This window comes from Mustelus asterias, chromosome 24, assembly GCF_964213995.1.
Source record: "Mustelus asterias chromosome 24, sMusAst1.hap1.1, whole genome shotgun sequence".
In the NCBI taxonomy this organism is placed as follows: Eukaryota; Metazoa; Chordata; class Chondrichthyes; order Carcharhiniformes; family Triakidae; genus Mustelus; species Mustelus asterias.
This window is the reverse complement of record NC_135824.1, coordinates 58,763,168-58,787,751: the sequence shown is the minus strand read 5'-3', so window position 1 is coordinate 58,787,751 and position 24,584 is coordinate 58,763,168. Positions and strand designations below refer to the sequence as shown.

The 24,584-nt window shown below is 46.3% G+C and overlaps 1 protein-coding gene across 1 annotated transcript in view; it reads left to right on the top strand.

Moving 5' to 3' along the window:
* LOC144511115 (uncharacterized) overlaps nucleotides 1-24,022 on the top strand; it is a 58,927-nt gene extending 34,905 nt beyond the window's left edge. The window contains exons 14-20 of the mRNA XM_078241091.1: nucleotides 2,657-2,806; nucleotides 9,719-9,879; nucleotides 13,724-13,900; nucleotides 15,168-15,309; nucleotides 15,629-15,816; nucleotides 16,760-16,901; nucleotides 22,457-24,022. Of these exons, the coding sequence (XP_078097217.1) occupies nucleotides 2,657-2,806; nucleotides 9,719-9,879; nucleotides 13,724-13,900; nucleotides 15,168-15,309; nucleotides 15,629-15,816; nucleotides 16,760-16,901; nucleotides 22,457-22,638 (1,142 nt within the window). The 3' untranslated portion in view covers nucleotides 22,639-24,022. The remainder of the gene's footprint in view (nucleotides 1-2,656; nucleotides 2,807-9,718; nucleotides 9,880-13,723; nucleotides 13,901-15,167; nucleotides 15,310-15,628; nucleotides 15,817-16,759; nucleotides 16,902-22,456) is intronic.
* The last annotated feature ends 562 nt before the right edge of the window (nucleotides 24,023-24,584 follow it).

Genomic DNA, 24,584 nt, shown 5'->3' with positions numbered 1-24,584 from the left:
GACTGGGGTGAACACAGTAAGAGTTTTAACAACACCAGGTTAAAGTCCAACAGGTTTATTTGGTAGCAAATGCCATTAGCTTTCGGAGCGCTGCTCCTTCGTCAGATGTTTCCACCCCATCTGACGAAGGAGCAGCGCTCCGAAAGCTAATGGCATTTGCTACCAAATAAACCTGTTGGACTTTAACCTGGTGTTGTTAAAACTCTAATAATCTCCAAGACAGTGCAAATTCCCTCAGTAGTGCACTGAGGTGTCAGGCTAGATTATGTGCTTAAGTTCTGAGTTTTAAGTTGGTCTTCAACCTGTAAACCTCTCGCTCAGAAACCATAGACTATGCTAAGCAGCAGATAGGAAAGGGGTCCAACAATTGGCATCATGACCACTTGGGTGAAAAGGGAGCATGACATCAGCATAAATTTGTTTAATGATGGAACTGTTCAAACAATATCAGACTCAGCTGTGATACTCCAATGGTCACAGAGCCTTATAATACACGCCATCAAAGCTTTAAAAAATGTCACAAATACTACCCTTCAAACCATGCCTTAGTCAATATCTTTAGGAGGTTGTAATAAGTCCTAGGAGGCAGACGTCCCTTCACCAAAACCCCTTTATTTACAAGTCTGACAGCAGCATACAGAGCACTTTCATTAGCTGTCTACACGAGGAGTCCCAGAGGAACTGACACTCCTGGTTAATTATGAAGCAAGAGGCTCCCTGATTGGCCCATCAATTTTGGCCCTTAACCAGAGAGTTCATTTTCTAACAATTGAGGCCAACCTCAATTGCCTGATTAAAGTCGCTACAGAGGTAAAGGGAGTAAATGGTAAAAGAATATTTTTTACATGGCTGTCAACACTTATTGCCCACACTCATATGTGAAGAATGGTTAGTTGGCTGAAGAACCTTCCCACTCAAGACACTACTTCACATCTTGGATCATTAAAAATACTGCATGGACACAGGAGCATTCAATGATCAGCGAAACTTACAATTTCACAATGTTCCAAAGTAGGATTTGACTTGACAACAGTTGGTCGAGTATCACTAACTGCTAGGCTACTGGATCATATTAACAAAGGGGAGGCGATGGCCTTGTAGTATTATTGATAGACTATTAATACAGAAACTCAGCTAAAGATCTGGGGACCCGGGTTCGAATACCGCCACGGCAGATGGTGGAATTTGATATTAAAAACATCCGGAATTAAGAATCTACTGATGACCATGAAATGATTGTCAATTGTTGGAAAAATCCATCTCGTTCACTAATGTCCTTTAGGGAAGGAAATCTGCTATCCTTACCCGATCTGGCCGACATGTGACTCCAGAGCTGCAGTAATAGAAATCATAGAAACCCTACAGTGCAGAAGGAGTCTGCCCATCGAGTCTGCACCGACCACAATCCCACCCAGGCTCTACCCCCACATATTTACCCGCTAATCCCTCTAACCTACACATCTCAGGACTCTAAGGGGCAATTTTTAACCTGGCCAATCAACCTAACCTGCACATCTTTGGACTGTGGGAGGAAACCGGAGCACCCGGAGGAAACCCACGCAGACACGAGGAGAATGTGCAAACTCTACACAGACAGTGACCCGAGCCGGGAATCGAACCCGGGACCCTGGAGCTGTGAAGCAGCAGTGCTAACCACTGTGCTACCGTGACTCTCAACTGCCCTCTGAAATGGCCAAGCCAAGGGTAACTAGGGAAGGGCAATAAGTGCTGGCCACCCAGTGACGCCGTTGTCCCATGAATGAATTTTTAAAAAGTGGCCATTATTCACAAGTGAACCTAACTGGTGAGCGTTATAGAGTCACGGAGGTTTACAGCATGGAAACAGGTCTTTCGGCCAAACTTGTCCATGCCGCCCGTTTTTTAACCACCAATTGCCCGCGTTTGGCCCATATCCCTTTATACTCATCTTACCCATGTAACAATCTAAACGCTTTTAAAAAGACAAAATTGTACCCGCCTCGACTACTACCTCTGGCAGCTCGTTCCAGACACTCACCACCCACTGTGTGAGAAAATTGCCCCTCTGGACCCTTTTGTATCTCTCCCCTCTCACCTTAAACCTATGCCGTCTAGTTTTAGACTCCCCTATCTTTCAGAAAAGATATTGACTATCTAGCTGATCTATGCCCCTCATTATTTTATAGAGCTCTATAAGATCACCCCTAAGCCTCCTATGCTCCAGGGAAAAAGTCCCAGTTTATCCAGCCTCTCCTTATAACTCAAACCGTCAAGTCCCAGTAACATCCTAGTAAATCTTTTCTGCACTCTTTCTAGTTTAATAATATCCTTTCTATAATAGGGTGACCAGAGTGTTGACCAGCTATTCTACAGTGCGACAACACAGTCAGACTCAAACCTGTCTTTAGCAGCCATCCACTTGTAAATACCTTCCCTGTAAGTTCCTGGATCATGAGCAGAGCAGGAACTGAGGCTAATTAATCCCCTTCCTAACTCAGGAATTCTGAGGCCAACTGTAGGACTAATTCCTGCCGAGAAAAACAACCATTGATTGAGAGTCTCCTGGCAGTTGTTGTAAAAGAGGAAAAAGAAATTGAAGAAAACCAGTTCATTTTGTTTGGTCAATTGCAGATTACATTCCGAGTAATTTCCACACATATTAATGTTTCTCCTGCAGGAGTTGCCTTCAGCAGTGGGGAGAGATGGAAACAGCTTCGGAGATTTTCTCTCAGCACCTTGAAGAACTTTGGAATGGGGAAAAGAAGCATTGAAGAGCGGATCCAAGAGGAAGCACAGATATTGGTTGCAGCTATCAGGGATAAAAAAGGTTTCTGACTAAAGTATTGAATGATTAGGAGTTGAGTTGCCTCCTTTGCCAAGTTGCAAACTGGGATTGGAGCGAGGGGTCACTATTGGGGATAAGTGGAAGGGATTGCAGTTTGGGGTGGCTGCAAGGAGCGGGTTGACATCATGGCTTCAGTTCTGAACTCATTTTTTTGCCCTTGAAGAAGAATTGACCAAAATGCAGAAGCTCAGGTAATATCAATCAAAAATTGCAGCAGGATCTTGATCAGCTGGGGAAGTGGGCCGAGAAATGGCAAATGGAGTTCGATACAGATAAGGGTGAGGTATTGCATCTTGGAAAGTCAAATCAAGTTAGGACTTTCACAGTGAATGGTAGGAACCTTAGGGAATATTGTGGAACAGAGGGACCTTGGAGTTCAAGTGCACGGTTCTCTAAAGATGGAGTCACAGGTAGAAAGGGCAGTGAAGAAGGCTTTTGGCATGCCAGCCTTCATCAGTCAGGGCATTGAGTATAGAAGTTGGGAAGTTATGTTGCAGTTGTATAGGATGTTGGTGAGGCCGCACCTAGAGTACTGTGTTCAGTTTGGTCACCTTGCTAAAGGAAAGATGTTATTAAACTGGAGAGAGTGCAGAAGAGATTTACAAGGATGTTGCCAGGGCTCAAGGGACTGAGTTATAGAGAGAGAATGGACAGGCTAAGACTTTTTTCTTTGGAGCGTAGGAGACTGAGGGGTGATCTTATAGAGATGTATAAGATCATGAGAGGCATGGATAGGGTGAATGAACTCAGTCTTTTTCCCAGGGTTGGGGAATCAAGAACTAGAGGGCATAGGTTTAAGTTAAGAGGGGAAAGAATTAATGGGAACCTGAGGAGCAACTCTTTTGCACAGAGGGTGGTACATATGTGGAATGAGCTGTCGGAGAAAGTGGTTGAGGCAGGGACATTGACAACATTTAAAAGGCATTTGGACAGATACATGGATAGGACAGGTTTAGAGGGATATGGGCCAAATGCAGGCAAATGGGGTTAGCTTAGATGGGCTTTTTGGTCGGCATGGACCAGTTTGGGCCGAAGGGCCTGTCTCCGTGCCATAGATTCAAAGATTCTACGGTAACGGTTTTCACTTCTTGAGACACATATATTTAACATAAGCAGACTTGTTGTGCAATTCCAGGAACATTGGGCCAGTGCGATCACCAGCATGCAAAGTGTAGAGGGCAGCCGGTATTTTGAGTGGTAGGTGTGATTGGGTGATGTGGAATATGGCTTGTGTTTTCTTGCAGGAAAATCATTTGTTGTAAAGGTCCGATAGGTAAGATGTGAGGCACATTTTCTTTTTCCAGTTCAAGTGTTGACTCGTGTCTATATGCAGCTTGACCAGTTGAATACTGGTCGACAGTTTATAGGAACAGAAATGATATGGTGATTTACAAAATGTCTGCTGTTCAATCTTCACAACTCATAGAATTATAGAATCCCTACAGTGCAGAAGCAGGCCATTTGGCCCATCGAATCTGCACCGACCACAATCCCACCCAGGCCCCACCCCCACAACCCCATGCATTCACCCTAGCTAGTCCCCCTGGCACTAAGGGGCAATTCAGCATGGCCAATCCACCTAACCAGCACATCTCTTGGACTGTGGGAGGAAACCGGAGCACCCGGAGGAAACCCACGCAGACACGGGGAGAATGTGCAGACTCCACACCGACAGTGACCCAAGCCGGGAATCGAACCCGGGTCCCTGGTGCTGTGAGGCAGCAGTGCTAACCACTGTGCCACTGTGCTGCCCCACTTAGGAGCTGGTACGGAAAAGTCAAAGGAATCAAGGAGGTTGCTCATAGCGAGAGTTGGGCGATTGAATAAACCAGGTTGAATTGCCAACATGAATTCTTCATAAAGTCTGCTCACCACGTTTGCTCCCTACGACTGATGTCTGTCAGAGAATGTTCCTAATCCAATATCTAGTTTGGCCCTCCATCTGATGGCCTCCTGAGATCACGACTGGAGAAGTGAGGACATCTTACTGGGGAGGTTGATGTGGTGTGTTTTGTGCACTGGGACTCTTGGCCAAAATCACGCTCCAGGTTTTCTCCTTACTGCATTGATGGTGCAGATTGCCACGTCTTCCATTCTCCATGCATGTTTGGTTGAATGCTGTCCCACTGTCTTTGGGAGAAGCCAAGGCCAGAGGCCTCTGAGGTTGGATCGGTGGTGAGAGCATATCATATATACCTGCCTTTGACGTGTTCATTCTTCATGCTTCAATCGTCCAATAATTCCATCGATCTGGTGGATTGATGCCAGGAGTCTGAATATTATCATCAAATCCCTACAGTGCAGAAGGAGTCCATTCAGCCCATCGAGTCTGCACCAACCACAATCTCACCCAGGTCCTATTCCCTTAATCCCACTTATCCACGTTGCGAGATCCCTGACACTAAGGGGCAATTTAGCACGGCCAATCAAGTTAACCCGCACATCTTTGGAATGTGGGAGGAAACCGGAGCTCGGGGAGGAAACCCACGCAGACATGGGGGAGAATACGCAAACTCCGCACGGTTTCCCGGATGGCTGGTGTGACTTGGCTGGTTACTGGCAGGTTGACAATGATGCCTGAGTAGACTGGGGTTGAGAAAGGTTGCAAGTCATTTTTTAAAAATTCTGAATAAACAGCAAATGACTTTGAAAAATGAAAGAATGTTTCTCTTGTCTACTAGCACCAATCATAGATCATAAATCATAGAATCCCTACAGTATAGATGGAGGCCATTTGGCCCATCGAGTCTGCACTGACAACAATCCCACCCCAGACCCTATCCCCACAAATTTACCCCACTAATCCCTCTAGCCTACACATTCCCTGACACTAAGGGGCAATTCAGCACGGCCAATCAACCGAACCCGCACATCTTTGGAGTGTGGGAGGAATCTGGAGCACCTGGAGGAAACCCACACAGACACGGGGAGAATGTGCAAACTTCACACAGACAGTGACCCAAGCCGGGAATCGAACCTGGAGCTGTGAGGCAGCAGAGCTAACCACTGTGCCAACGTGCCACCCGTTGTGCCACCGTGCCGCTCATAATCTTTTCAATCTGCTCGTAAACAAACCACTCAGCCTGTTTGACAGGGTTTAACCATTTCATAGAATCATAGAATCCCTACAGCACAGAAGGAGGCCATTCGGCCCATCGGGGCTGCACCACCCACAATTCCACCCAGGGCCTATCCCTGCAACCCCATGCATCTACCCTAGCTCGTCCCCCTGACACTAAGGGGCAATTTACTATGGCCAATCCACCTAATCTGCACATATTTGGAGTGTGGGAGGAAACCAGAGCACGTGGAGGAAACCCACGCAGGCACAGGGTGAACGTGCAAACTCCACACAGACAGTGACCCAAGCCAGGAATCGAACCCGGGTCCCTGGCGCTGTGAGGCATCAGCGCCAACCACTGTGCCGCCCTGACATAAACTATAGACTTCGGCTGTACTTTCTTTGACGCTGACATCTTGCAGAAAGTGGAAAATGGAGGCCAAAATCTCTGTGGTATTTGGTTGAAGAAGTCACTCTGGATAACGCTCCACCATAAGTATGAATCATTAGCGAATATGGTCTCTGGGTTGTAAAGGCACAATCAGCAGCACGGATAGTTTACTGTAATCTACTCATGAATGGATCACATGAACCAAGGTACATCATACGAATTGCAGTAGGTATTGTTACACTGGTAGAGACAAACAGCACTTCTGCATGCAGCAAGATCTCACACACTGCGCAAAATAAATGAGCTAAGTGAGTAATGATGGCCAAAGCACCACAGGTATCTGTTTAAACACACACTGGAAAATAGAGATTTGTTCAGGGATAGGCACAGTGGCACAGTGGTTAGCACTGCAGGCTCACAGCACCAGGGACCCGGGTTCAATTCCGGCCTTAGATCACTGTCTGTGTGGAGTTTGCACATTCTCCCCTTGTCTGCGTGGGTTTCCTCCGGGTGCTCTGGTTTCCTCCCACAGATGTGCAGGTTAGGTTGATTGGCCATGGAAAATTGCCCCTTAATGTCAGGGGGACTAGCAGGGTAGATATGTGGGAGTCACGGGGATAGGGATCTGGCCGGGATTGTGGTTGATGCAGGCTCGATGGGTCAAATGGCCTCCTTCTGCACTGTAGGGGATTCTATGATTCTTGCAGTGCCAGAGACCCGGGTTCAATTCCGGGTCTTGGGTGACTGTCTTTGTGGAGTTTGCATATTGTCTGCGTGGGTTTCCTCCGGGTTCCTCCCACAGTCCAAAGATGCGAAGGTTAGGCGAATTGGCCATGCTAAATTGACCCTGCGTCACCTGCTCTGACGAAGGGTCATCCAGACTCAAAGCGTTGGTTCTATTCTTTCTCTGCAGATGCTGCCAGACCTGCTGAGATTTTCCAGCATTTTCATGCTGTTTTTGTGTAGGTTAGGTGGATTAGCCATGGTAAATGCGAGGGGATATGGGCATAGGGCAGAGGGAAAGCCTGGATGGAATGCTCTTTCGGAGAGTTGGTGTGGACTCAATGGGCCGGATGGCCTCTTTCTGCACTGTAGGGATTCTATGGTTCTGTTAGCAAAGAGATGGCAGATCTCAGCCAACGTTCCAAAGGTTAAAATTAAACTTTGCTTCATGCCAGTTGCACTAATGTTGTCACCCGCTGGGGGCTGTCAGAATGACAACAGCTTGTATTAGTTGGAACTCCTCCTAGAATTCGCTACCCCAAAGTGCAGTGGATGCTGGGACAGTGAGTAAATTTAAGGAGGAGTTAGACAGATTTTTAATTGGTAATGGGGTTGAAGGGTTATGGGGAGAAGGCAGGAAAATGAGGATGAGGAGTATATCAGTCTTGATCGAATGGCGGAGCAGACTCGATGGGCTGAATGGCCTAATTCTGCTCCTATATCTTATGAACTTATGAACTCACCTCAGGAAAGCCTGACTGAGATGGTAGAGGGAGATATCGGGGAGGGAACCATGTTTGAGAGAAGGATTAGAATGAGTATTTTTGAAGCTACTACACACCAAAGCTGCTTCACACAGTGAGTCACAATTTCCAGGCTGCTTATCTTATTAATAATCATGAAAAACGGAGTCATAAAGAGCAGGAAAGCCCCAGGTTCAGGTCTCTGAACTGGCTGGTTCCAGCTAGTGTGTCATGGGGCCACTATCATCTGCTTCAGCCCCTGGATAGGAAAGGAGAAGAAACCATGCTTGTTCCCACTGTGACTCAGTGACTCCTTCCTCCACTGGGAGTGCATGGAAATGGACAAGGGCAGAACGGGACTGAGGTGTGTTGCCTGCAGAATCAAACAGTTAACTGACTCCCATTTTTAAAACAGGAACTTCTTATTTTTAACACTCATAAATTGTTAATGCTTGCCTCTGGATTGTTTGAACATTACATAAGAACACAAGAACTAGGAGCAGGAGTAGGCCATCTGGCCCCTCGAGCCCGCTCCGCCATTCAATAAGATCATGGCTGATCTTTTCGTGGACTCAGCTCCACTTAACCGCCATAACCCTTAATTCCTTTACTGTTCAAAGATCTGTCTATCCTTGCCTTAAAAACATTCAATGAGGTAGCTTCAACTGCTTCACTGGGCAGGGAATTCCACAGATTCACAACCCTTTGGATGAAGAAGTTCCTCCTCAACTCAGTCCTAAATCTGCTCCCCCTTATTCTGAGGCTGTGCCCCCTAGTTGTAATTTCACCTGCCAGTGGAAACAACCTCCCTGCTTCTATCTTATCTATTCCCTTCAAAATCTTATATTTTCGATAAGATCTCCCCTCATTCTTCTGAATTCCAATGAGTATAATCCCAGTCTACTCAGTCTCTCCTCATAAGCCAATCCTCTCAACTCTGGAATCAACCTAGTGAATCTCCTCTGCATCCCCTCCAGTGCCAGTATATCATAGAGTCATAGAGGTTTACAGCGTGGAAACAGGCCCTTCGGCCCAACTTGTCCATGCCGCCCTTTGTTTTTAAACCCCTAAACTAGTCCCAATTGCCCGCATTTGGCCCATATCCCTCAATACCCATTTTACCCATGTAACTGTCTAAACGCTTTTTAAAAGACAAAATTGTACCCGCCTCTACTACTGCCTCTGGCAGCTCGTTCCAGACACACACCCTCTGTGTGAAAAAATTGCCCCTCTGGACACTTTTGTATCTCTCCCCTCTCACCTTAAACCTATGCCCTCTACTTTTAGACTCCCCTACCTTTGGGAAAAGATATTGACTATCTAGCTGATCTGTGCCCCTCATTATTTTATAGATCTCTATAAGGTCACCCCTCAGTCTTCTATGCTCCAGAGAAAAAAGTCCCAATCTATCCAGCCTCTCCTTATAACTCAAACCATCAAGTCCCGGTAGCATCCTAGTAAATCTCTTCTGCACTCTTCCTAGTTTAATAATATCCTTTCTATAATAGGGTGACCAGAACTGCACACAGTATTCCAAGTGTGGCCTTACCAGTGTCTTGTACAACTTCAACAAGATGTCCCAATTCATGTATTCAATGTTCTGACCAATGAAACCAAGCATGTCGAATGCCTTCTTCACCACTCTGTCCACCTGTGACTCCACTTTCAAGGAGCTATGAACCTGTACCCCTAGATCTCTTTGTTGTGTACCTCTCCCCATCGCCCTACCATTAACTGAGTAAGTCCTGGCCTGGTTTGATCTATCAAAATGCATCACCTCGCATTTATCTAAATTAAACTCCATCTGCCATTTGTCAGCCCACTGGTCCAATTGATTAAGATCCCGTTGCAATTCGAGATAACCTTCTTCACTGTCCGCTATGCCACCAATCTTGGTGTCATCTGCAAACTTACTAATCATGCCTCCTATATCCTTTTGTAACACTCTAACTAGCCTTCTCTTTCAATGATAACAGGGATCCCGTTCAGCATCGTCTTTCCAGTGAGCTGTGCTGTGTCAAATATCATCTGCTCCATTGTCTTTGGAGAACGGTTTGAATATGAAGATAAAGAGTTTCTCAAGTTGATGGAGACAAATGTAGCAATTGGCCACGCCTTTGGCAGTCCCCCAGTGCAGGTATTTGCTTAATTTTAACACTCATAACATTGAAACTAATTCGAAGCCAGCCAGTTTCCAGATAATTCTCAAATATTGAGAGTAATAGAGAATTAGTCTGAGATTTGAGAAAGGGAGACAATTGGAAAATTCAATTTAATAATGACAGTGATTATTTCCTGGACCTGTAATCCTGACCTGGCCTAATAATCTGGAGACATGAGTTTAAGTGGGGAGTGACGGTGGCACAGTGGTTAGCGCTGCTATCTCACAGCGGTCACTGATAGGCATCATTCCATGAGTAGGACTCTGGCGTTGGACTGCGGTAGGCACAGTAAGTAGTCTTGCAACACTAGGTTGAAGTCCAACAGGTTTATTTGGTAGCACGAGCTTCCGGAGCGCTGCCCCTTCATCAGGTGAGTGACTCTGCTGCCAGGGACCCGAATTCGATTCCGGCCGAGGATGACTGTGTGGAGTCTGCACGTTCGCCCCATGTCCACGTGGGTTTCCTCCGGGTGCTCCAGTTTCCTCCCACACTCCAAAGATGTGGAGGTTAGGTTGATTGCCCATGCTAAACCCCTTACCCCTTAGTGTCAGAGTAAATACGTGGGGTTATGGGGATGGGAACTGGGAGGGATTGTTGACGGTGCAGACTCAATGGGCCGAATGGCCACTTTCTGCACTGTAGGGATTCTATGATTCACTCCTTCCACCACTGACGAACAGCAGCAGTGTGTACCATCTACAAGATGCACTGCAGGAATTCATCAAGGCTCCTTAGGCAGCACCTTCCAAACCCACGACCACTTCCATCTAGAAGGACAAAGGCAGCAGTTACGTAGGTATACCATCACCTGGAGGTTCCCCTCCAAGTCATTCACCATCCTGACTTGGAAAATATCGCTGTCCCTTCACTGTTGTTTGTTCAAAATCCTGGACCTTCCTCCCTAACAGCACTGTGGGTGCACCTACACCTCAGAGTCTACAGCGTTTCAAGAAGGCAGCTCACCACAGCCTTCTCAAGGGGCAATAAATGCTGGGCCTAGCCAGCGATGCCTACATCCTGTAGATGAACTTAAAAAAACGGTTGGGACACCAAGTCTTTAGCACATTAAACTCTGCAAATTTCTCCTTGCAAACAGCTACAGACTTCTGCCAAAATTGGGACAGTGTCCCATAGACTGGTCAGGTAAGAGCCTCACACAGTCACACTTACGGAATGATACCTATCGGTGAATGTCCCAGATTCCTCCAGCACCATCCCTGCCTTTCCCAGCAGTGAGGCGGATATACCAAAGGTTGCGGCACAGTGGTACACAGTTTGGGCAGAGTGGTCCGGTGAGTCCTCAGCACTGATGCTGACTGGGCCGGTAGTCGTTGGAGTTTAGAAGGATGAGGGGGTGAAACTTATTGAAACTTACAGGATACTGCGAGGCCTGGATAGAGTGAATGTGGAGAGGATGTTTCCACTAGCAGGAAAAACTAGCATCAGAGGGCACAACCTCAGGCTAAAGGGACGATCCTTTAAAACAGAGATGAGGAGGAATTTCTTCAGCCAGAGAGTGGTGAATCTGTGGAACTCTTTGCCGCAGAAGGCTGTGGAGGCCAAGTCATTGAGTGTCTTTAAGACAGAGATAGATAGGTTCTTGATTAATAAGGGGATCAGGGGTTATGGGGAAAAGGCAGGAGAATGGGGATGAGAAAAATATCAGCCATGATTGAATGGCGGAGCAGACTCGATGGGCTGAGTGGCCTAATTCTGCTCTTATGTCTTATGGGTTTTATGGACACTGGACCCCATTAAGTATCATTGCATCATGGACAAGGACTCCTTCTGTTGATTACCATGTACCACCCTTTCTTGCTGAATCGGTACTCATCCATGTTCTACTCCACAGTTTGTCACCTCATGGCCCGATTTATTCCTCACTGCACCCTTAACTCAAGCAAGGGGATCAATCCTGGTTCAAAGAGGAATGAGAAGAGACAGCACCAGGCAGATCCAAAAATGTGGGGCCAACCTGATGTAGCCACAGCACAGGACTAAATGCGTGATAAACAGCTGAAGAAGCATTCGATGGATAGCTAAGTGACAACCAATGGACCAGATCAAAGGTCTGCAGTCCTGCCATATCCAGTTGTGAATAGTGGTGGGCATTCAAATAGCTAATGTGGGAATGTACATCCCCATCACAATGATGGCGGAACCCATTCGGCCCACCGCGTCTGCACCGCGTGCTCTTGTTGCAGGAGGTGAGATCCTGTGAGTGGAGATGGATCGTACCAAGCAGACTGCCCATAAATCCACCGGCGGCAAAGCGCCCAGGAAACAACTGGCCACCAAAGCGGCCTGGAAAATCGCCCCGTCCAGCAGCGGAGTGAAGAAACCTCATCGCTGCAGACCTGGTACTGTCGCTCTCCGAGAAACCCGCTAATACCGGAAGTCCACATAGTTGCTGTCCTTCCAGCGTCTGGCGAGGGAAATTGCCCAGGCTCCAAAACTGACCTGAGGTTCCAGAGAGCTGCAATTGGGGCTTTGCAGGAAGCCAATGAAACCTACTTGGTTGGCCTGTTTGATGACACCAATCTGTGTGCCAACAATGCCAAACAAATGACCATTATGTCCAAAGACATCCAGTTGGCTCAACAGATCCGGGGGGGGGGGGAAATGTGGGGGGAGCGTGCTTTCAAACCTTTGCTTCATTACATTTTCTCCAGACTATTTTGAGGTGACATTTAAACAATTTCTGAAACATTATTGGACTGTAAACTCGGCTTCTTGTGGAAGATGGACCTATATTTGTATTTCTGTTAGTATTAAGTATTGATTGGGACTTAGTGTGGAAGTAGCAAAACATTTTGTAAACGTTCCTTCAAACTCTTGGCTCAGGCTGCAAAATAAAAATTTGTATCTTTTAAAAAAAAGACAAGTTTGAAAGTTCCTAACCATCTTTAGCCAGAAGTGCCGAGTGTCATACTGGCATTCTCTCATTGTGCAACTTAGGGGGATCGATTTGATTTGATTTATTATTGTCACATGTATTAACATACAGTGAAAAGTATTGTATCTTGCACGCTATACAGACAAAGCATACCGTTCATAGAGAAGGAAAGGAGAGAGTGCAGAATGTAGTGTTACAGTCATAGCTAGGGTGTAGAGAAAGATCAACTAAATACGAGGTAGATCCATTCGAAAGTCTGACAGCAGCAGGGAAGAAGCTGTTCTTGAGCCAGTTGGTGCGTGACCTCAGACTTTTGTATCTTTTTCCTGATGGAAGAAGGTGGAATAGAGAATGTCCGGGGTGCATGGGGTCCTTAATTATGCTGGCTGCTTTGCCGAGGCAGCGGGAAATGTAGACAGAGTCAATGGATGGGAGGCTGGTTTGCGTGATGGACTGGGCTGCGATCACAATCCTTTGTAGTTTCCTGATTGTTTGATCCTATACCATATGTTCCTGTATGATGACTTTTTTAACCATAGAATCCCTACAGTGCAGAAGGAGGCCATTCGGCCCATCGAGTCTGCACCGACAACAATCCCACCCAGGCCCTATTCCCATAACCTCACATATTTACCCTGCTAATCCCCCTGACACTAAGGGGCAATTTAGCACGGCCAATCCACCTAACCCGCACACCTTTGGATTGTAGCAGGAAACTGGAGCACCTGGACATTCACCACGCAGACACGGGGAGAACGTGCAAACTCCACACAGACAGTGACCTGAAGCCGGAATTGAATCGGGTCCCTGGCGCTGTGAGGCAGCAGCGCTCACCCACTGTGCCACCGTGCAGCCCATCTGTTCCACACTAACCTGCCAGCCAGAAGCACGATTTGCTAATGAAAATATTGTTCGCTTTGCAGTTGTACAATAACTTCCCGAAGATCATGGATTTCCTGCCTGGGCCTCACAAAAGGTTGTTTAAAGATATCGCCGAGCTGAAAGATTATCTCCATAGAAATATTCAAAGTCATAAACAAAGCTTCCAGAAAGATTTCCCCCGGGATTATATTGACAGTTTCCTCATCAAGATGGAGGAGGTATGGGGAGTACTTTCTTTTCCACATTCATATCTTTCCAATTTTCTCTCCTGAAGGTAAAAAAAGGTTATCATGGACACTGATCCAAAAGAGTTAAGCTGAGGTTATCGCCAGCTAAACAAGACCCACATTTTGGAACCTGTTATCATGAACAGATCTCTCTACTTTATATATTGGGGGTGGTGGCGTAGTGGTACTGTCACTGCACTAGTAGTCCCGAGAACCAGGGCAGGATCTGGGAGTCTGGGTTCAAATCCCACCACGGCAGATTTGAATTCAATAAAAAAAAGACAGGAATTAACTCACAAATGCCCTCAGAAATGGGGCAGCACTGCTGCCTCACAGCGCCAGGTACCCGGGTTCAATTTCTGGCGTGGATCTCTGTCTGTGTGGAGTCTGCATGTTCTCCCACCGTGTCTGTGTGAGTTTCCTCCAAGTGCCCCGGTTTCCTCCCACAGTCCTAAGATGTGCTGGTTAGGTTGATTGGCCATGCTAAATTGGCCCTTAGTGTCAGGGGGGCCAGCTAGGATAAATAAGGTTATGGGGGTAGGGCCTGGGTGGGATTGTGGTCGGTGCAGACACGATGGGCCGAATGTCCTCCTTCTGCACTGTAGGGATTCTATGATTCTATAACTCTTCATTAGGCATTAATATGTGCAGGTTAGGTGGATTGGCTTTGCTAAAATTGACCCTAGTGTCAGGGGGATTAGCAGGGTAAATATGTGGGGTGACGGGAGTAGGGCCTGGGTGGGATTGTGGCCAGTGCAGACTCGAAGGGCTGAATGGCCTTCTTCTGCACTGTAGGGATTCTATGATCTAATATGGGTGCTCCGGTTTCCTCCCACAGTCTGAAAGATGTGCTGGTTAGGTGCTAAATTTTCCCTCAGTAATCCTTCGACTGGAAATTCTTAACTCTGGCAATGGAATTTGATGTCTATAAAGCACTCGTGCTTCATTAGCATTCCCCCACCATAGGTGCTGGTTGCTGTGTGGAACAGAAGCCTGAGGCCTACTGTGCCCCTGCGACCTTTGAGTGGAATAATGGCCGAACAGGCGACGGAGTGTGGCGACGAGGTGATTTTCACAGTAACTTTATTGCAGTGTTAATGCAAGCCTACTTGTGAAGCTAATAAATAAAATAAATAATATATAAGCGGCTAACAAGAATGCATTTTGGTTACCAGCATAAGTTGAGTTTGAGAAAACTATAATGGAGACTAAACGGCCTTCCAGGTTTTGAAAGTGAATTTGATTTGTTTTCCTTCAGGAGAAACACAAGCCTGACTCAGAATTCACTGATGAGAACTTGTTGATGTCGACAATGAATTTGTTTCTGGCTGGGACAGAAACCACCGGCACGACGCTGCGATGGGCTATTCAGATCCTAGTGAAGTATCCACACATCCAGGGTAAGCAATATTAGTTTGTGGATTCGATTTGATTTATTATTGTCGCATGTATTAGCATACAGTGAAAAGTATTGTTTCTTGCGCACTATACAGACAAAGCATACCATTCATAGAGAAGGAGAGAGTGCAGCACGTAGTGTTACAGTCATAGCTAGGGTGTAGAGAAAGATCAACTTAATGCAAGGTAGGTCCATTCAAAAGTCTGATGGCAGCAGCAGGGAAGAAGCTGTTCTTGAGTCGGTTGGTACGTGACCTCAAACGCTTGTAGGTTAAATACATTTTTTTTAAAGATTGTTGAACTGCAATTCCTCCCTTCTAGAGAAAGTTTATCAAGAGATTGAAGAGGTGGTTGGCTCCTGTCGAAGACCTGCGATTGACGATCGAGCGAAAATGCCGTACACAGATGCTGTCATACACGAGATTCAGAGATACATCGACATTGTTCCCATGAGCATGCCACACATGACGATGAGCGAGTTAGAATTCAGAGGGTATCTGATTCCGAAGGTCAGAATCAAACCCAGTATGACGATGGCCATATTTATATTGCATCTTGGGATATCAAACCATCACATGAGAAATTACCTCAGAAATGAAGCTATTTGTATTGAGGGAAATGTGCCCTTCGCTCTGCACCACCTGATAAAAACACACAATGAAGCGAATGTCCACTTCGTTTGTTTTAGGTGAATGAAAATCCCTGCAGTGCAAAGCAGGCCATTCAGCCCATTGACTCTGCAAAAGGGCAGCTTACCCAGGTCCACCCCCCACCCCATATCCCCATACATTTACCCCCCTAATCCCTCAATTTACACATCTTGAGACACTCAGGGGCAATTAAGCATGGCTAATCCACCTAACCTGTACCTCTTTGGACACTAAGGGATAATTTAGCGTGGCCAATCCACCTAACCTGCACATCTTTGGACTGTGGGAGGAAACCAGAGCACCCGGAGGAAACCCACACACTCACGGGGAGAACGTGCAAACTCCACACATTCACCCGAGGCTGGAATCGAACCCGGGTCCCACTATAAGGCAGCAGTGCTAAGAACTCTGCCACCGTGCTGCACTTTGCTTGGAGTTGCAGGAGAGACATTGAGCAAGGTGCCAGGAGAAGGCTGTCCCACCGGTTTAACGGCATCATTGGACCTTTAATATTCATTTCAATGGAGGAAGAGATATTAGGCGGAATTTTACGGCCTCACTCGTCCCGGAACCATAAAATCCCGCCCAAGGCCAACGGACCTTCCCATGGTCCACCCCTTCCCCTGCTCCGATTCCCGTGGCGGGTGGGATGGTAAAATTCCGGATTGACTTTGGTTTAAACTCTCAGGGTAATGAGCACATTAGGACGTGTTTCTAGGTGGGGCTCAAACTGAATCAGTGTTGCTGATACACATTCTGCTTGTTTCCTTGTCTGAACTTGTGATAATAATTCTATTTTTAGGGCACATTTGTGATTCCCCTGCTTTCCTCCGTTTTGAAATCCGCCAGCCAATGGGAGACTCCAGAATTGTTTAACCCAAACCACTTCCTGGATGAAACAGGAAGCTTCAGAAAGAGCGAAAGCTTCATAGCGTTCTCCACAGGTATTATCTCCTCCCTTCTGCTGAATAATGTTCCCTCCGCCACAACACATCCAACCTCAGTACATTAACTCAATTACAGACATGCGATATTTCCATTTCCAATATGGACGAGGTGGGGATCTCAGTTAAAATTCTGTGTTGAAAACACCAGATCTGTTGTTATGGTGATGAGTGTGTTGGATGGCAGGACATCCAATGAGGCTCTGAATGTTAAGTCAGAGAGCATGTCCTGGGAGGCTTTGGAGAGAGTACAGAAAAGGTTTACCAGGATGTTGCCTGGTATGGAGGGTCTTAGCTATGAGGAGAGATTGGGTAAACTGGGGTTGTTCTCCCTGGAAAGACGGAGGATGAGCAGCGACCTAATAGAGGTGTATAAAATTATGAAGGGCACAAATAGGGTGAACAGTGGGAAGCTTTTTCCCAGGTCGGAGGTGCCGAACACAAGGGGTCACGGGTTCAAGGTGAGGGGGGTAAGGTTCAACACAGATGTCAGGGGGACGTATTTTACATAGAGGATGGTGGGGGCCTGGAATGCACTGCCAAGCAAGGTGATTGAGGCGGACACGCTGGGATCGTTTAAGACTTATCTAGATAGCCACAGGAACAGACTGGGAATAGAGGGATACAAATGAATGGTCTAGTTGGGCACATGAGCGGCGCAGGCTTGGAGGGCCGAAGGGCCTGTTCCTGTGCTGTATTGTTCTTTGTTCCTTGTTCTTTGTTCTATTGACAGAAAACCAGAGGTTTGCTCAATGTTGAGATTGGTAATTCTGGAGAGATTGGGTTCTGCAAGGGGACTCTTAGGAGTCCTTTACTTTTCCCTTAGACTTCAGTCTGCTGTCAGGATCATTAGCGTGTGCCTGACGGGGTGGGGGTGGGGGGAGGAACATGAATATTGGTAGTAGTAGAGGCAGGTACAATTTTGTCTTTTAAAAAGCATTTAGACAGTTACATGGGTAAGAGGGTTTAGAGGGATATGGGCCAAATGCGGGCAATTGGGACTAGCTTAGTGGTAAAAACTGGGTGGCATGGACAAGTTGGGCCAAAGGGCCTATTTCCACGCTGTAAGCCTCTACGGGTGGAATTGTATTGGCACGTCCACCCGAGGTTCATACAATCCTGCCCGAGGCCAACGGAGAATGTTGTTCCCCGAGCCTCGCCCAGCCCTGGAATCGGAGCAGGCATGCCAGTAAAATTCCAGCCAATGACTCGAATTGTTTTACGATCCAACAGCCCATTGACATCATTTGCCCACAAGAGACAAATTGGAACTGAAGAAGTCTCTATTACAGTAAAGGCTTTGACTTACTCTCCTCGCCACCCATGCCCAAGTGCAGACGCCCTGTCATCAGCTAAATTCTGTGACACAATTCAAGTCATCTGTTTCCATATTGTAAACGTGTACAAGCCTCCAACTGGGAACAGCAAGAACGTAGATGAGAAGGGAGCCAATAGGGATGGCTGTGCAAACAGCTTTGTGAATGGCATCACAAAGTGCTTCTGTGATTCTTCCATGGGTATGTTATAAGTGGCGCAGTTACAATGAAGAGGTCCAGGGTCTCGCTGTATTTTGGCCAATCTGTTTTACGTAAGTTCCATGGGGAGGACCACTCTGGAAGCTGTCCACCATCACTCTCTGTTGTTCAGTAAGCCCAGTCAGTGTGGTGGCTGTTGAAGCCTCCCGTGTGTTTTTTTATTAGTGTCACAGCTAGGCTTACATTAACACTGCAATGAAGTTACTGTGAAAATCCCTCGTCGCCACACTCCTGTTTGGGTAGACTGAGGGAGAATTTAGCACGGTCAATGCACCCTAACCAGCACGTTTTTCGGACTGTGGGAGGAAACCGGAGCACCCGGAGGAAACCCACGCAGACACGGGGAGAACGTGCAGCCTCCACATGGACAGTGACCCAAGCCGGGAATTGAACCTGGGTCCCTGGCGCTGAGGCAGCAGTGCTAATCCACTGTGCCACTGTGCTGCCCCGAAGGTGTCTGGCTGAGCTAATATTGGCTGCAGTTGCTGTTCCCAGAGAGCACACAAGGGGGCTTGTACATGTTTGGAAAACTGTTAGAAGAATTGCTGACTGGATGACAAACAGCTTTACATTAATACAGATGTATTTATTGGAATTTCAAAACTCTAGCCTGTTGCAGTTTCTCAGCAGCTAAACACCTGAAACATAGGGTGGGACGGTGACCCAGTGGTTAGCACTGCTGCCTGACAGCGCCAGGGACCCAGGTTCGAATCCCGGTTCAGGTCACTGTCTGTGTGGAGTTTGCACATTCTCCCCGTGTCTGCGTGGGTTTCCTCCAGGTGCTCCAGTATCCTCCCACGCTCCAAAGATGTGCAGGTTAGGTGGATTGGCCATGCCAAATTGCCCCTGGTGTCAGGGGGACTAGCTACGGCAAATTCATGGGGCTGTAGGGATAGGGCCTGGGTGGGATTGTGGTCGATGCAGACTCGATGGGCTGAATGGCCTCCTTCTGCACTGTAGGATTCTGTGATATGGGTGGCATAGTGGTTAGCACTGCTGCCGCACAGTGCCAGGGACCTGAGTTCGATTCCCGGCTTGGGTCCCTGTCTGTGCGGAGTCTGTACGTTCTCCCCGTGTCTGCGTGGGATTCCTCCGGGTGCTCCGGTTTCCTCCGACAGTCTGAAAGACGTGCTGGTTAGGGTGCATTGGCCATGCTAAATTCTCCCTCAGTGTACCCGATCAGGCGCCGGAGTGTGGCAACTCGGGAATTTTCACAGTAACTTCATTGCAGTGTTAATCTAAGCCTACTAATCAAAGAATCACAGAATACTACAGTGCAGAAGAGGCCCTTCGGCCGATGCATGAAAGGCTCTGACCTGCCACCTAAGCCAAGGCCCATAGCCTTGAATGTTATGGAGTGCCAAGTGCTCATCCAGGTACTTTCTAAAGGATGTGAGGCATCCCTCCTCCACCTCAATCCCAGGCAGCGCATTCCAGACCATCACTACCCACTGGTAAAAAAGTTTTTCCTCAAATCCCACCTAAACCTCCCACCCCCTCACTTTTAACTTGTGCCCCCTCGTGACTGACCCTTCAACTAAGGGGAACAGCTGCTCCCTCTCCACCCTGTCCATGCCCCTCATGATCTTGTACACCTCGATCAGATCGCCCCCTCAGTTTTCTCTGCTCCAGAGAAAACAACCCAATTCTATCCAACCTCTCTTTATAACTTAAATGTTCCATCCCAGGCAGCATCCTGGTGAATCTCCTCTGCACCCCCTCCAGTGCATTCACGTTCTTCCTAAAATTGTGACTAATAAATAAACTTTACAATGCAAATGATGAAAATGATACTTGGCTGTAACTGAGAACTGATTAGAAAATTACTGCAGGATCTAATTATTATCAGTAGGCCTAATTTCCAAACAACATGTTTGTTGCTTGGTAACAATTCGTTATTTGACCTTTTTTTGAACAAGTTATTGTTGCCCCATTTTGATTTGATAGAGTCTTGCGTGAAATTGCAATTATTAATCGTCTGTTCAAACCCAGTGCTGTGCCATTTATCTCATCTATTTTCACATTGAAATGTTAAAGGCTGTAAGGTCGAACTGTAGTACTGTTTTGTTTGAAAATAATTGCTTTTTTAGAAACATCAATAAATTCCCCAGAATAGCCAATTTACACAGCTTTGTGAATCTATAAGTCTATAAGGGAGCAGCACGGTGGCACAGTGGTTAGCACTGCTGCCTCACAGCGCCAAGGACCCAGGTTCAACTCCGGCCTCGGGTCACTGTCTGTGTGGAGTTTGCACGTTCTCCCCGTGTCTGCATGGGTTTCCTCCGGGTGCTCTGGTTTCCTCCCACACTCCAAAGGTATGCAGGTTAGGTGGATTGGCTATGCTAAATTGCCCCTTATTGTCCCAATAGGTGCAGGTTAGGTGGATTGGCCATGCTAAATTGCCCCTTAGTGTCAGATGGGCCATCAGGGTAAATATATGGGGATAGGTCCTGGGTGGGATTGTTGTTGTTGCAGGCTCAATGGGCCAAATGGCCTCCTCCTGCACTGTAGGATTCTCTGAAAACATTTTAAACTCCCGAAAAAAGGCCCGCTTAATTGCAATATAAGATTCTGCACCAGGTTCAAAGAGTATTTTCAGTAATCATTTCAATTGTACTGTTACAAATATGACCCTTCTTCAAGTCATTGGAAAAGAGCTTAAAATTGTTAAGGATAAACATTTTAAGAAATGTTTAAAGTGTTCAAATGTATTTAAAATCATTATAAAATTCACCTCTGCCCTTTGAGCTGGAGAATGGCCTCAAAGCGAGTCTTCAGCTTGTGATGGCCTTGGTGTCAATCTGCTACAGTGTTCAGCCTTTCCGGTCTTTTTCACATTGAACCATGCTGCAGCAGGAGGTAGATGTTTTTGCCAAGCCAATGAATCAGCTTATTTGGATTTCTCTGTGCAATCAACGGGTGAACACTGCTGCTTCAGTGCTGATCGCAAAATCCGCCCATTTTATTCTTAAGGGGCTTGACAATGTCTGTGCTGGGAAAATATTTATCCTGGCTGGAGAATCGGGAACACAGGGTCACAGTCTCAAACTAAGGAATTTGCCATTTATGATCGCAATACGGAGAAATTCCTTCAAAAGGGTCATGATTCTTTGGAATTCTCTTCCCCAGAGAGTCGTGGATGTGGAAATTAAGGGATATGGAGATAGTGCAGGGAGATAGAGTTAGAATCGGAGATCAGCTATAATCTTGTTGGATAGCAGAGCATGTTTGATGGGCCAAATGGCCTACTCCATTTCCTACTTCTGATGTTCTCATAGAAGTATTGTGCCGCAACTTTATCATGGCTCACAGCAATGTTACCTGCTAACACTGATTTGATTTGATTTATTATTGTCACATGTATTAGTATATAGTGAAAAGTATTGTTTCTTGCGCGCTATACAGACAAAGCATACCATTCATAGAGAAGGAAAGAAGAGAATGCATAATGAAGTGTTACAGTCATAGCTAGGGTGTAGAGAAAGATCAACTTAATGCAAGGTAAGTCCATTCAAAAGTCCGACAGCAGCAGGGAAGAAGCTGTTCTTGAGTCAGTTGGTACGTGATCTCAGACTTTTGTATCTTTTTCCCAAAGGAAGAAGGTGGAGGAGAGAATGTCCGGGGTGCGTGGGGTCCTTAATTATGCTGGCTGCTTTTCCGAGGCAGCGGGAAGTGTAGACAGTGTCAATGGATGGGAGGCTGGTTTGCGTGATGGACTGGGCTTTGTTCACGATCCTTTGTAGTTCCTTGCGGTCTTGGGCAGAGCAGGAGCCCATACCAAGCTGTGATACAACCAGAAATAATGCTTTCTATGGTGCATCTGTAAAAGTCGGTGAGAGTCGTAGCGGGCATGCCAAACTTCCTGTTTATCTCAATTTGCTGAGTACAAGATTTCCAATGCAGAAGTCAAAAAGCGAATCTAGCACAACATTCATTAATGGAATGTATTCTTAACCAATCTATAGTTGAATGTTGCGGACAGCACCAGAGCTTTTGCTTAATATCATCTCTGTTTTACAGGAAAGAGAATGTGTCTGGGAGAGTCCTTGGCTCGGATGGAACTCTTCCTTTTTTTGACCACTATGCTCCAGAACTTTGTCTTCAACTCCGTTATTGACCACAAGGATATTGACATCACACCAGCTACTAGTGGCATTCTGGTTATACCCCGTGTGTACGAATACCGTGCTATCTCTCGCTAAATCCATCTCAATTGTGAATTTTAGCAGGTGACGTTAGAACACCATTGATCTAAGATTTCCAAACCTATCTTTAAAATCACAGGGTCTATGTATTTCAAATTTATATGAATTGGGAGCATGAGTAGGCTACTCGAGTCTACTCTGCCATTCAATAAGATCCCCATTGATTTGATTGTAACCTCCTGCCTACCTTCGCTAACACTTCACCCCCTTGTTTATCAAGAATCTATCTACTTCTGCCTTAACGGCACGGTGGTACAGTGGTTAGCACTGCTGCCTCACAGCGCCAGGGACCCGGGTTCGATCCCTGGCTTGGGTCACTGTCTGTGTGGAGTCTCCACGTTCTCCGCCTATGTTTGCGTGGGTTTCCTCTGGGTACTCCGGTTTCCTCCCACAGTCTGAAAGACGTGTTGGTTAGGTGCATTGGCTGTGCTAAATTCTCCCTCAGTGTACCCGAACAGGTGCTGGAGCGAGGTGACTCGGGGATTTTCACAGTAACTTCATTGCAGTGTTAATGCAAGCCTACTTGTGACACCAATAAATAAACTTAAAAAATATTCAATCACTCTGCTACTACTGTTTTTTGAGGCAGGGATTCGAAAGACTCGTGACCCTGTGAGAGAAAAAAAATGTCCTCATCTCTATCTCAAATGTGTGACCCCTTATTTTTAAACAGTGACCCCTATCCTCCTATATGCGGAAACATCGCCTCCACATCGACCCTGCTAATACTGCTCAGGGTCTTAAAGGCTTCAATCAAGTTGCCTCTTACTCTTCTAAACTCCAGTGGATACAAGCCTAACCTGTCCAACCTTTCCTCATAAGACAACCTGCCCATTCCTGGTGTTCGTCTAGTGAACCTTCTTTGAACTGCTTCTAATGCATTTACATCCTTCCTTAAGTAAGGAGACCAACACTGTACAGTATTCCAGATGTGGTCTAACCAGTGTTATAGACAACTGTTGCATAACCTCTCTACTTTTAAATCCAATCCCTTTGTAATAAATGATAACATTCTGTTAGCTTTCCTAATTACTTGTTATATACCTATATACTACTCTTTTGTGACTAATACACTAGGACACCCAGATCCCTTTGCATCCCAGAGCTTTGCAATCTCTCACCATTTAGATTATATGCTTATTTTTTATTCTTGCTGTCAAAATAGACAATCTCCCATTTTCCCATATTATACACCATATTCCACCTATCGATGTCCCTTTGTAGCCTCCTTATGTCCGCTTCACAACTTACTTTCCGATATATGGGAGTCTTTTAAAACTCAGATGTTAACAATTCAGGATGAGTATGTTCCTGTAAAAATGAAGGATAAAGATGGCAAGATTCGGGAACCCTGGATGACAACAGAGATTGTGAGCTTATGAAAAAGAAGAAAGGGGCATACAAAAATTTCAGGAAATTGAAAACGGATAAAGCTCTTGAGGAATACAAAGATAGCAGGAAAGAGCTTAAACAGGAGGGCAAAAAGGGGCCTTGAAATGTCAATGGAAGGCAGGATTAGGGAGAATTAGGGAGGCTTTTTATGCGTATAGAAGGAGGAAGAGGGTAGCTAAGGAAAGGGTGTATCCACTCAAGGAGAGTGGAGGGAATTTGTGTGTGGAGCCAGATGAGGTGGGTGAGGTACTTAACGAGTACTTTGCATCAGGATTCACAAAGGAGAAGGATGTGGTGGATGGTGAGTGTAGAAAGGAGGATGTTGACATTCTAGGACATGTTGAGGTAAAAAGGGAGGAGGTATTGGAGGTTTTGAAAAACATTAAGGTGGACAAGTCCTGAGGGCCAGATAGGGTCTATCTCAGAATACTGAGAGAGGCGAGGAAAGAAATTGCTGAGGCCTTGGCCAAAATCTTTGTATCCTCTTTAGCCACGGGTGAGGTACCAGAGGATTGGAGAGTAGCTAACATTGTTCCTCTGTTTAAGAAGGA